The sequence below is a fragment of the Opisthorchis viverrini genome (assembly GCF_000715545.1).
Source record: "Opisthorchis viverrini unplaced genomic scaffold opera_v5_149, whole genome shotgun sequence".
Taxonomy (NCBI): Eukaryota; Metazoa; Platyhelminthes; class Trematoda; order Opisthorchiida; family Opisthorchiidae; genus Opisthorchis; species Opisthorchis viverrini.
In genome coordinates, this window is record NW_008751804.1 from 1,052,197 (window position 1) to 1,064,833 (window position 12,637).

Consider the following 12,637-nt stretch of genomic DNA (forward strand, 5'->3'; position numbering starts at 1 on the left):
GATATTATAGGCCTATGCGTGCAGGCCGTGGACCCACTTCAGTTTTAACCACGTGGAATGATTAGCTGTTGGCAAATGAAATCCTTGCACAACCTCTACATAGTATCTGTAACAGAATTATGACTGAAAATTATCTTGCTTTCTCGCGACTTGGGATTTGGTTCACTTTATAATGATACTGAATGGCGCATAGTGTTTTGAGACTAGCGGTTCCACGGAGGCTGCCTGTATAGAACACCTGAAATTCTCGGAAAAGCCAGTAGTCGAACAATGGAAGTACGGGACTGATTTCCCACAAACTGTCAGTCCAATGGGGTTCATTCTTTGAGCATGAGTGGCAGTCTCAGCAATGCGACCATCTTTACCACATCGTGGCCAAGCGCACAGTGGTCCAATCAATATCCAACACTTCTAACTCTGCTCGATATGGGCCATTCCCAACATTGTCTGCCTATTGATTTTTTCGCATGCCCAGCGTAATACCTAACCGGTTTTGTGAGGCGGAGTTTTTAGTCCGGTGAAAGTTTTTTTGCTTTCACTTTCACTAGTGAAAGCAGAAAAAACTGTCAACTGTTAGCAGATGTTTTTATCCTTGGATGTAGATAAAACTGACATATTCGAAGTGCAAACGGGGGAGAGTCTAGAAACGTCCCACCTAGTCTGACTGTTTTGCGGTACAAAAACAGTACTCGACCATGAGTATTAGCGTTAAAAACAGGGTCACCTGTCAACAGTTTATTCCGGTAACCAGCTTTTCTTACTGCGTCATATTTTCACGGTGTGTGACATGAGAAATTAAAGAGAACCCCGGTGCTAAAGGAGTGTTGTGGCGTGGCTTTCTCAGAACCAAAGCTAAGCTAGAGTAAGTGGGTTGCTACCTCTTGTCAGTATTTATAATTATTTTTTGTTCACCGAGTTTTATATGCTGGGAATGGTACAAATATATGCTTGCCTCTAATAGGTATGACATTCGTAAGTTCGGTGACAGCCTCGTATTCGTAACATTCAAAGTGCAGAGGAAGAAAATGGTGAAAACACCCGGATGTTGATCATTCTTGACTTTCGGCTGCTGAAGTTCATCAAATTATACAGGGTCATATCATCCCAGCCTGGTTGGTGTCTAGCAATGGTCGTGAGTACGTTCATCTCTGTGTTTGCATAATCCGTGCAGATAAAAATCAATCCCTAAAACACTCAGTCAAAGATCCATGCATGGAAATCCCTAGCACAAGAGAATGTCCCTTTGAGAGAGAACCGATTGGAAATTACACTTCTGTGGGGTAGAGGTCTCAGAACCATGAACTGCATCGCTGACAGCTTCGAAACCTACTTTTTGAGCATCGGAACGACAGGTATATCGGAACGTTATTGTGCTGGCATGAACTGCTTGGATTGTATAGCGTTGTAGAACAGGAACTCACTAGTCAAACTACTCCGACTACCTAGTGTTACCTATTGTGTGTTATATAATGTTATATGTTTTCATATATTTTCAATCTGATTTAGTGGTAATTCAGCTTTTAGCTAGAAAGTGCTCGGTTTCAGCACTGGAAATGTCTTTGATGAGAGTCTTTTCCAGTGAAGTGATAATTGGTTTAACGTGGAACCTCATTTTTTCCGATCTTCGAGTCAGATGATAACGTTGATGAGTCATCACTGTTATAGGTCCAAAGTGTGAAAACAGAATCAAAGGCGAAAAGATGAATCCATACCCATAAATTCTCGTTTTCCATATGTCTCATTGAAGTTGGTGCAATCAACGGGATGATACGACGACCGCAATCTCCGTAGCGTCCCATCAAGCTGACGTGAGGTTCGAATGACGACTGGCTTTCGGTCCAACCTGCATCGGAACGAAGTTCCAGCACCACTTTATAGAAAACCACATCTAGTTTCGTGGAGTCCTCGGGATCCACAGATTGCAAACCTTTTGCGATGCAACTCTTTAGTTCAATGGCTAGATCATCCATTACCTGTTCACGAGCAAGTTGACAAAAGGTCGAAGTTCTCCCAAAAGGTCGACCACTGAAGTCAAACGATCGCTTTTCGCCACTAACGAAATTCTCTAGGACAACCTACAATGGAATGAAATATGTGCCAAGTGGTACGTTTTAACTCTTGTGCTTTGTAATAATGTGTTATTTAACATATGAAAATTCAATTTTGCCTTTCTCTAAGCCCCCTCAAACAGATTTTCTGGAAGCTCTCTATAGAGGGTTGCTGGCAGCGGAGCAGACTAGAGAGCAAACTATGGCCAACCAGCATAGCACAGTATCTCCACGCAAATACACCCAATTATTACAGTCTGCCGTCGAATCATGAGTACATTGAACTTTAATTTAGGTTTCTGCCAAAAACTAGCTTTCTCATTGAGTATCCACTTGCGTTCCGATGTTTGATAACGTTACAGTGTACTGGGTCGGTCAGCTGCCTAACGAACTTGATCACGTGAGAGATTTTGCACACGCAACCATCTCACGTGAATTCACGACATAATGAGATCATTAGATTTTAGCCAATGTGACCTACCCAGCAAATGTTCGGAAAGGTGCCGTTGCAACATTTCGGGCGGTTCCCGCATGAGTTCCCTAAGCCTTGTTTTGTTGCGTGTCTGAAAACCATGACAACTGTTTCTGTGCGACCAGAATTTCATTTCAGCAGTACCGGTCAGCATACTAATGAACTATATTAGTTGGAAAATATGGTGAGCAGTTTGTGGGCGCTTTAGTGCGCCCACTCTGTAATTCACGTTGCACTAAAAAAAAAACAGAAAAATCTCAATGATTTTACAAGAAGTATTCGTGTGATAAATTAGAACTGTTTTGCATTGTTAAACCTAGTGGTTGGGTGAAGTGGGTACCAATGACAACTACTGGTTTTGTACCATGTACAAAAACTCTAAGCTAACAAACTGGTGATGAAAAAACTATCCATAATAAAGCTAAAATCTATTTAACAGCCCATGGCCGGTTGCATCTTTCTCCGTGCTGATCAGTTAGGTGCTCATGGCCTTTTTAAACCCGAAATGTGCAAAACTTTCGGAATAAAATAATTTTACACAGCATTTTGGTTTTTACGAGAGACTCAGCTGAATCCCCCGTTCATACTATTCTTCAAATGAAAGTGTTGCTGACACAAAAGTAGCACTTAGTAGTAGTATTTAGTCACTCTGAGTGGAACGAAAAACCTCAAGATCGGAATCATCCAGACATTAAAAATTATCTATAAAGTGTGCTGCTGTCAACAAGCGTCAAAGGGCATGTCAATACTTGTCTTGATCCGGCGAAAGAGTCACAAACGACACAATTAAGCACTTTTAGGTTAAAATGAGCAGTAAGAAATCAAAATAGGCTATAACCTGATCAAAATGCTCCGGACTAAGTTGAAAACCGTAGAAATAAGGTGAACTCTCCCCATTCTTCGAAATGGAATGGCAACTACTACCAATGATAATAGCATTGATGTAACGGCGATTCCCTCTGCTGAGCTTCTACTTGTATTCCAATGAGCAGCCAATTGAAGTTATGTTTTCCGGCCATTCAATGATCTTATTGCAGTGATCTGTTGTTCTTACTCGAGTCAACAACACTGCGCTTTTTTGCCCGTTTGCGTAACTGTACTGTAGGGATTCAAGCGTATAGAGCCTATTCTCGCTCGGGAGCACTCACCAAGACACTCCAGTGTGAGTGGTCATTGGGTTGAGACGTATCAACTCGCTGGATTACCGGAGCGCCCTGTGGGCGAAAAATTCGGACAGTTCAAGTAGTAGCAACTAACAGCTTAGCAAACCCGTTGTCACCTCGTATACTGAACCACCAATGGAAATGCGGCGGCCCCATGCATAGTTGAATAATTGGATAAATACAGATTCTCTGGCTTGATAAAAAGCCACCATCAGAAATATTATTTGAACGCACAATCAACTCAAACGATCTTACTCGGTAACGTCAATCACAACAAGACTCTAACGTGAACAAATATCGTCCTCAATATTATGGGAATGAACCAAAATAATTCTTGGAGAAAGGGAGAAAGAAAATCCACTATTTTTGAGAATTATCCATCTTTTGGAAGATCGCTTTCAAGCTAAAAATGAACCACGCAGATATATGGCTCTTGAAAACTGGTTCTAAACCACACCCTACTTTCTCGATCAAACGCAGCGAGTCAATCTGGGAATAAATGCGGAGCAAACTTATTGGCTCTGCCTACCTCGTCTGTCAATGACATATACGCTCCACCAATTCCACTGCACTTTTCTGTTTTTGTTTTAGCCTTGAAAACATGCTAATGTTATTCATATTGCCCGAACTCCTAGAAAGAAGGCTTTCTTTATCGGACGTCTGTTTTAGTCGCCAAGAGGAAGGCGAGCTTGGAAACGCTTTTGAAGGCTGAAGGTCGGCTGGTGGTACAAGAAACGGAGACTTACTTCCAGGATTTCCCATTCAACAGCCTCCTGTGGATCCAAAGGACTAAGTTCTAGTCGAACTTTGAAGATTGGCTCAAGTTTCTCAAGCACAACCTGAAGTCGAGAGTAGAATGGTGGGCGGCTTTTAATATTGTGCTGCGCAAACAAAAGGACATCATCACATTAGTTACCACAAGCCAGTTTATTTTTCTTCGCGACAAGAATCTCACGGATCAGATCTTCAGGCGAATAAGTGCTTGCATGCAAATCATCCGCAAAGAGGCCACTTGCGGGATGGACACCCTGGAATGAACTTTTCTGTGGATGAAATCTAACGAACAAACACGATCATTTGCACCAGGTGAATTTCTTGTCCGAGATGTTTTTATTTTAAGAGGCGTAAATAATGAGATCTAATCTCGTGGTTGACGGGAACCTTGTAGCCGAAGATGAGTAAAGCTGTCCGAGTTCTTCCGCTTTTACCGCAGTGAATTTTTCCGCTTTTCGGTGGCCTAGTGCGTCTGTAACTGAGCCAGTCAAATGCAGAAATGTGACTCGTAAGGAATGGTTAACTTTTGTACTCTCTTAGAGAAGAAGACAGGATGTGCTCTCAAAATCATTCAGATTCGACCAACAGGCATTCTCCAATTCTCCACCTTGTCCCAGTATCGTTTTCTAAACTCGGCACGACAAATGTACGGCGTTGGGTGTTGATCTAATTGCCGGACATGGCAGTCAATTTGCAAACGTCTCATCGATCACGAGTGCTATCAGCGTGTAAATGTTTGGGTATTCCAACTTTTCCAACTTAGCTATAAATGGTTTTGCAAGGGTGACTGACTGAGTAGCAGCTTTCTCGTAGAGTTCTTGGTTTGTTTCCAACTGGAGTTCCATTGTGGGTTGTTTAAGTAGTATGCGATTTGTGGATAACAAGGACTACGCAAAGCGACTCATAACCAATCACAACGACTTATCGTTATGCTCTTTGATAACCACACACGCCAGTAAGGAGGAACTACCCAACCAGCAACGCACCTATGATAACGAAGGTACCGATTTGTAACGGAACGTTCACAACGTGGTAGTGAACCTCAGGAAAGGGAAGTAACGGTAAAAAAACGAACCCAGCTACTAATATTATGGCATGACTCTGTATGACGTCAACCGACAGCGCCTCACTCGCGTTAATCTGCCGACCAAGTCAGGTCGATTCTAGTAGCTAGGACTGACTGTTGAGTTTCTTCTTTGGGAGTAAAACTTTTATTTAGACGCGATTTTTTCGAAGAGGAAATTCTCATGAATACTCCTCACTACAACATGGTATTCGCCACGCTGTTTTTCCTTCACGTGAGTTTCCCATTAATGAGAAGTAGTATAACTCCCCGAACAAGCTGAACTCTAGTACAGAGCTTCCTCAACCAGAAAACAACAGATGCGGGATGGACGAAACGTCATTCGCAACTCGCACACTATTACTGTTTGCTGAAATTCATTTCGCTCAAATATCCCGATTGTTTGAAAAAAGAGCACAGTGACGAAAATTAATATTTTCGGGATCTCGCTATCAGGTCATTACATATCTAATGGTTAAAATAGGAGCGAAAAATGAACTACGCAGCGAAGATTGGTTAGTGAAATGCAAAACGTGGAAACATGAACGAGTGGTTGTCTGAGCCTTCTCTCATGTCACATCTAGTTGGATGCTGTGAGAGTCTAGATGGCCGTTGAGTGTTTTGACCGTCTGATTCGTGTCAGACGACCAAGGCAGACCCGGCGTTCGTACCAAACGTTTTTGACAGCATAGTACCGGGTTTCGCAGGCTTATAGCGCCTGCCTGGGTTGTAGTCAAGCAAGACCGTTATTGCAAGCGCTCAAAAGGCATCTAATCGTACTCGTGAAACAAAATCATGTATATCTGTGTATATTGTTTGATAAGCAAGCGTACGCCGAGCTTCATCGTGCTGAGGATTATGCCGTACGAGTCACCGGACAAGAGTGAAACTCAGGCATCCTATATTGAGTTTACCTCGATAGACTTGCGTATGGACACATAAAGTCCACTCGAATGTGACACTGGTTGTTGAGTGCATTCAGGTTCGGACATGATCACAATTTTTTAAATCACTACCAGTAAAAAATTCCAAAAATATCCGTTCAAAATCCCAACCACTAGTTTCCAGGCCAGAATCTCTATCTGCGAGAACTCACCATGAAGTTGTCAGTGCTATCCTCCTGAAACAGCTCTTTCTCATCACCTGTTTGTCCAATTAAAATAGGACCAGAGTTGGACTGGAAACCGTACACCACTAGGAGAACACTGCAGTTTCTCGCGGCATACACGGTCGTAATGGACACCTTCCAGTCATTTGCTGTAAACAGAAACAGAGCAAGTTTCATCTTTGGTAATATATCACGTGCTTTTCTACACCTGAAAGCACATCACAAACACGGTACGAGTTGTTAGAAGGGTTTCACCTTGTTGAATCATTTTTATAAGCACGGCTGAACACAACATTTTGTAAACTCGATCCCGCAAGCAAGCGACAAACTAGAAATGCTGTTCATTGTGACCGTGTTCCGTGGGTATTCTCAGAACCCAACACATCAGCGTGAGCAAAACATGGGCTTTCGCGATTGGCAGGCATATTCGAAAAATGAGAAACTTTTTATGCTCGAAAAGGACGTAAAAAGCCCAAATTCTTGGATCTCTGCTGCAAGAATTTAAAACACCACGTTTCTTTCATCAGTTTGATACAGCCAGGGTAAACAAGACTTCGAAGTGGTTTGAAATTACCACTTCTACTTTATAGATCCCAGGATGTGGACTGTTTGTTTCCCAACGACCGTGCCTGTCTCATATCGGTGCTTCAAAAACCGAGGCTGGTCAACTAAACAGAAGTCAGTCATGATTTTGACACTGACAGAACCTATATCGCTTGTGAGCCGGATCGAATTCATGAAGCCTAGCATTATAATGGCCGAACGTACTCACAAACACTCGTTCTACACAGAAAGGCTGAGTCTGTATGTGGCTGTATTGAAGGTGCAATAAGCATTTAAAACTACACCAATTCAGTTTGGTGTTCAAGTATGTGATAGAGATCAAGTTGGTAGTGATGCTGTCCAATAACAATGGTAACACAAACGTGCACAATCGACTTACGCGATATATCTTTTAGATTAGCTCCTTGAGCAGAATCTGGACTAGCATCCAGGTCCTCGTCATTTACGATTGAAGAGATTGCTGATTCAGTCATTTGCAAGGGCCACGAGCCCTTGACAGAGTCTTCGGTCACCAACTGCTCATCTTCAGTTACATCGGACTTTACAGGGACGTTCTTTTGAGCTTTCTTCACGGTTGGCGCTTCAGACGTTGGTTTGTGAATTCCGTCTGGAGAAAATTATGAGATGTAATGTTGCACGTATTACCATTTGTTATCCACTAGAATGCATAACTGTGAGGTTTTGGCCTAAAAAAACCTAGAATGCATAGCTGTGAGGTTTTGGCCTGAAAAATTACTCAAGACAAGCGTATCTGTTTGAAACTTTCTTGAAGGCGGTTTCTAAGGGCCAATATGATAAGAGTACTATGGCGACGGTATCTATTCGGAAGTAAACGAGCTTTTTTCAAGGACAGCCATGCGTTGTTTGGTCTAATCCCAGTAGTGTTACCTTAAATTTTATGTTAGATACACTTCATTCGAAGACGTGGTACGTATGCAGTTTGTTGGTGTGCACACTTGTGGTTATCAAGTCGAACAGCTTAATTGACATGAAGGTCAAATACTCATCAGGGTGAAACAGCAGGCTGTCCGGACTGTAGACATGACTGTACTAGGCTGGCAATGGTAATAGTATGGATTAAAGGAATTAGAAACTTCCATTTGCCTTTGCATCAGCAGTAATTCTGCAATCGTAGAACAGGAACTAATTTGGATCTCTGGTTTGCAGTTATTTTTGGCGGATGCTCAGAGCTTTCGAAATGGACGAAATCTGAACAGACTTATAACGCTAGGTAATCTCAATACAGGCATATATTGGCCAAACGAGTTCGTTACCTAGTTCCCTTCAGGGACGATGATGTGTCGTTTATCTGGGCTCTAGTTAGGTGAATACACTTCACTTGAATACACTTGACTGTGTGCGTTGGTATCTTTCAGGAATCAAAATGTCCAAACTTTATGTCGATTCAGACTACTGTTAAACAGCATTATTCTTCCGTGTTCAACGACACACCGTTGTTCCTGTGTCTTCAGTGCCCAAATAAACTTTTGGTGATGATTTATACAACAAGTAATAAAATTAAGGCACAGGATGATGATAACGGCAGTCAAGAAGATCGGACAACTGCACCCGGGAGGCTGTGACTGATTTTATGAAAGCAATCAGAATAGAAAAGAGCTGGTAGTTGGAAAAAGGAAGCTGTTCCTGGGTTTTATTGCCTATCCGGATAGTCAAGTCAAGAAACTGCAGCAAAATGATGCTCGAAATGATCTGATTAAGCAACTCAGGCAGACGAATGGTGAAGAAGGAAAAGTTAGTTGATCGAGGAACTTGCTGGTCGGCGGAAGCAAAAAGTACTTTACGACTTAGTTAAAGCCATCTATGGACCAAGCGTCGAACCCACCGGAACCCTCCAGGAAGCTGACACGGGCCAAAGCGGACGTTAACTGCAGAAATATCGCATATATGTTACAAGATCTTCAACAAAGTGCCAAACCAGCATGTGAGTGTCGACTGGATTAGGCTACCTCAAAGGGAGATGGAACTATTCCTGCACTCTCCTCTGACTATAAAATGGATAAGGCGAGCGAACATACAGCTGCGAGATAGCACAACAGCTGGAGAAGTCATGTCTGCAGCACAGCTGTTCAGATAATGTGATTCAACTCTCGGAAGTGAACTTTCCCAAACTAACTATTACGACTTCGCAGGAGGAGGAACTCCAGCCTAAATCCAGGGAAAAGGAAACAGTATTCCATCTGACAACTACAGAGGCTCAGTCTACTGAGCTGAGCGGGCTGGCTTCTGGCGTGAGTGCCCACCGGGCGGTTGACGACTCAAGTGACCGACACAACTTTCCGAAGAACGAGAGGTAGTTTAGATATCCTATTGTGAAGTCTGGTTTGGCTCTCGTCAAACTCGAGACTCAGGTGTCAGGGTATCGGAGTCTGCGAAGGAAGACAAAGCTGCACTTCTATAGGGCAATGGTGTTGTCTGTCCTTTTGTATGGTAATGAAACACCGACGCTATGCCAACACAACCAGGTACTTGAGCAGCTTGGTGGCTGATGATCTGTTCATTGAGCTTGGCAGCTTTCACATATGGATGTTAAATGTACACTGGACTGAACGAGTATGAGATTGATGGGTGTGTTGTGAAGAAATGAGGCCATTGTAAAGTTCAACCGTTTATGGTATATAGGACACGCTTGCCTAATGGGAGGCAACAAAATTCCAAGGCAGCTCTTTTGTGGTAAGCTGAATACGAAGAAATGGGAACCAGTATATGAGAGTTTCGACAGTTGAGTACTCTGGTCGGAAGTCTAAGAGATGCCGACGTAGATCTCGTTAAATGGATAGTGGAAACACGAGACAGGGTGGATAGAAACAATATAAACTGGAGTTCGTCTGTTCAGCGATCGCCAACTTCAAGCCAAAGGACTGAAACGTGGGAGACAAAATATCTTCAAAACTATCGAACGCAGACACTGAACAAGCTAGATTTTCATTGACTGTGGCCGCGTTTTGCTTGTCACATTAGATTGACCAGCCACCAGACGACACAGTGGTTCATCACCAAAACGGTGGATAATGTAAGTTTATCGAATTTGCCTTAGCTTCCAGAGGTTATCAGCTAGTTGAACCTAAAATCCACTCTATATACTTGCATGTATCCTGAGTGGTGCGCCCCACGAGGCGCATTGTAGGGCTCGATTGTCAAGTTGTACATAGCTGGATAGGCTACTATAGGCCACCAGTTCGGCGTGCTAATGACTTTAGAACGATCTCCTTGTCCTCTCTCCTGTCCTGTCTCCTCGAGTTTACACCGGGTACAGGACGGTCAGCTGGATGCAAATGCAGCTCAGTGCAAACCGCACGTGGCATTGCCCATTGGATTTACGTGTTCAAGTAGGTAGTTCGATATAACAGGCCGAACCGGAAACAGATGCTACTCCATGATCGTTGCCGTCACGGTTAAGTTCCGTTGGCTGAAGTTTGTTTCGCCTGGAATCGAACAGGGATTGTCGGGACGGATTTTCAGCCAGCTAGCAACTCGGCGACTAACCAAATGATCAAAGTCACTTCGCTCAGCACGTGTTCACAGTCATCCGGCCCAGGATATCTTTAAGTTCGTTCCACACTGCATACGATTTCTGGCTGACGTTTGACTTTTTCACTTCGCGCATACTCAAACTGACGTCTTGAAACTGTGATATTGTGGAACTCTGATGTTTTGACACGGAAGCGTTTTCGAATAAAGCGTTAAGCGCCTGCTAACTACCCTTTGTTCGTAATCCCTTTTGTCTTTCGGGTATTTTTAAGTGCATTCGTAACTGTTTACTTGCCCCACCCTAGTAGTCTGACGACCCTCTGCTTTCTCGGCATGCAGTTTTGGCCGTCCCCGTAAGTTCATTTGAATGAACCGACTAATAACCCCTCAATTCTCACACAGAAGCCGCCACAGTGACGGTAACGACCTTCATTACAGCTCTTCGAATAGCCACAATTTGCTATAACTGACCAAGTATTCTTGTTAATGCCGCACCTGAAACCCTATAGAAAGCTGGGCCGGTGGGGTGCGTTATACTGTTCCCGATTTCACGGCATGTTGATAGGAGAAACTGTGACAGCGTTTGCTACACTATCGTCTAGTGAATGACATTCAACCCTTGTGGCGTTATTGGACGGAGGTAGACATTCTACAAGAACTAACTTGGTTTAGTTATCGTGAAAATTCCCCTCAGAAAGAAGAGAGAAAATGAGTCACATTAAGACATGGATGTGTAATTTACCGTACACATATCATGAACAAATTTTCAGAAAGAAGGATAGGCAAATATAGTAAAAGTAGCGATGGCCGTTGTGTCTAGTGGTAGATAAGACTTAGAGTCGACCAATAAAATCGGTCTCCCTGGGCAGCGGTAAAGATGTTAATCGACCCAGAACTTGATTTAACTAATAACATGACTGATAAAAACATCTTAGCTTTCTTCCACCGGTCAGACAGCTTCCCTGGAACTTGAAGAACACTCATTGGAAAAAGCTTGGCATCTAATCAGAAGTAAAGCATCGGTGATCCTTCTTGGAGAGTGATGTTTATAGAGTCCAGAAAGAAAATAAATCCAAATTAGTATCTTTGTGTTTCTCTTTGTCATGAATTTTGGTGGATTTTTTTACATTTTAGCAATGATCTGAGCACCAATTCTTCACAAGAACACACTGATGGTGCATTCTTGAGCATCGAACAAGATACAAAAGATACTCAGAATCCAAATGCGGTTCACTTAAACATGGAATGATGACATTTCGCCTATCCCAGATTTATAAAATATACAAAGTCGATTTAACTGGTGACTATATATTCCGGGAGAGCCTTCAGTCGTATACACTAAATCATCATTGAGATCGAAACACAATCGACAGGCATGGACCCTCCATCAATCTACATTTAGCCCGAATTGTGCTTAAGTATATGAATACGAAGGCCGGCTGCAGGTCGCATATGACAAAGACACCGAAATTTGTCCATAACAACAAAACGCCGTGAAGAACAAAACATCTCACAGAGCTACGCTGCAGAGCGCTACTTGATAATAATTCTCTATCACGGTGAACCAATCCTTAGACCCATTGCAGATGACCGATCAATCTGGTGTATAGAGCAATCGTCTCAACTCTGGGTATGGCTTATTCTCAAGGTAGTGATGCGGAATAAAATCGACAACATGAGTTTACACTGTAACGGAATATCCGATCGATGGTTCTTGGCCGGTTAAAACCTTCGGAATCTCAAACACGCGCTGGGGTGACCAATCGATGGAAGAAAGCCTATATCACACCAGTCGTGTCCTTTCATGCTTACATGCGTCAATATGGCATTTATATCCTACGGTAATCAAACTGTGGAATGTTCTTCATTATTGCACAGATCGAGAACTGCTTTCTCCCTTAAGAAATTGCATTCAGATTTCGCCGAGTCTTCCAGATTAGTGTGCTACATACGCCA

The 12,637-nt window shown here is 42.9% G+C and overlaps 1 protein-coding gene across 1 annotated transcript in view; it reads right to left on the bottom strand.

Annotated features, from left to right (window-relative positions):
- Window positions 1-1,598: 1,598 nt before the first annotated feature.
- T265_14149 (hypothetical protein) overlaps window positions 1,599-12,637 on the bottom strand; it is a gene marked incomplete at both ends in the record, with an annotated part of 16,363 nt that continues 5,324 nt past the window's right edge. Inside the window, 4 exons of the mRNA XM_009172218.1 lie at window positions 1,599-2,075; window positions 4,430-4,522; window positions 6,617-6,777; window positions 7,572-7,799. Of these exons, the coding sequence (XP_009170482.1) occupies window positions 1,599-2,075; window positions 4,430-4,522; window positions 6,617-6,777; window positions 7,572-7,799 (959 nt within the window). The remainder of the gene's footprint in view (window positions 2,076-4,429; window positions 4,523-6,616; window positions 6,778-7,571; window positions 7,800-12,637) is intronic.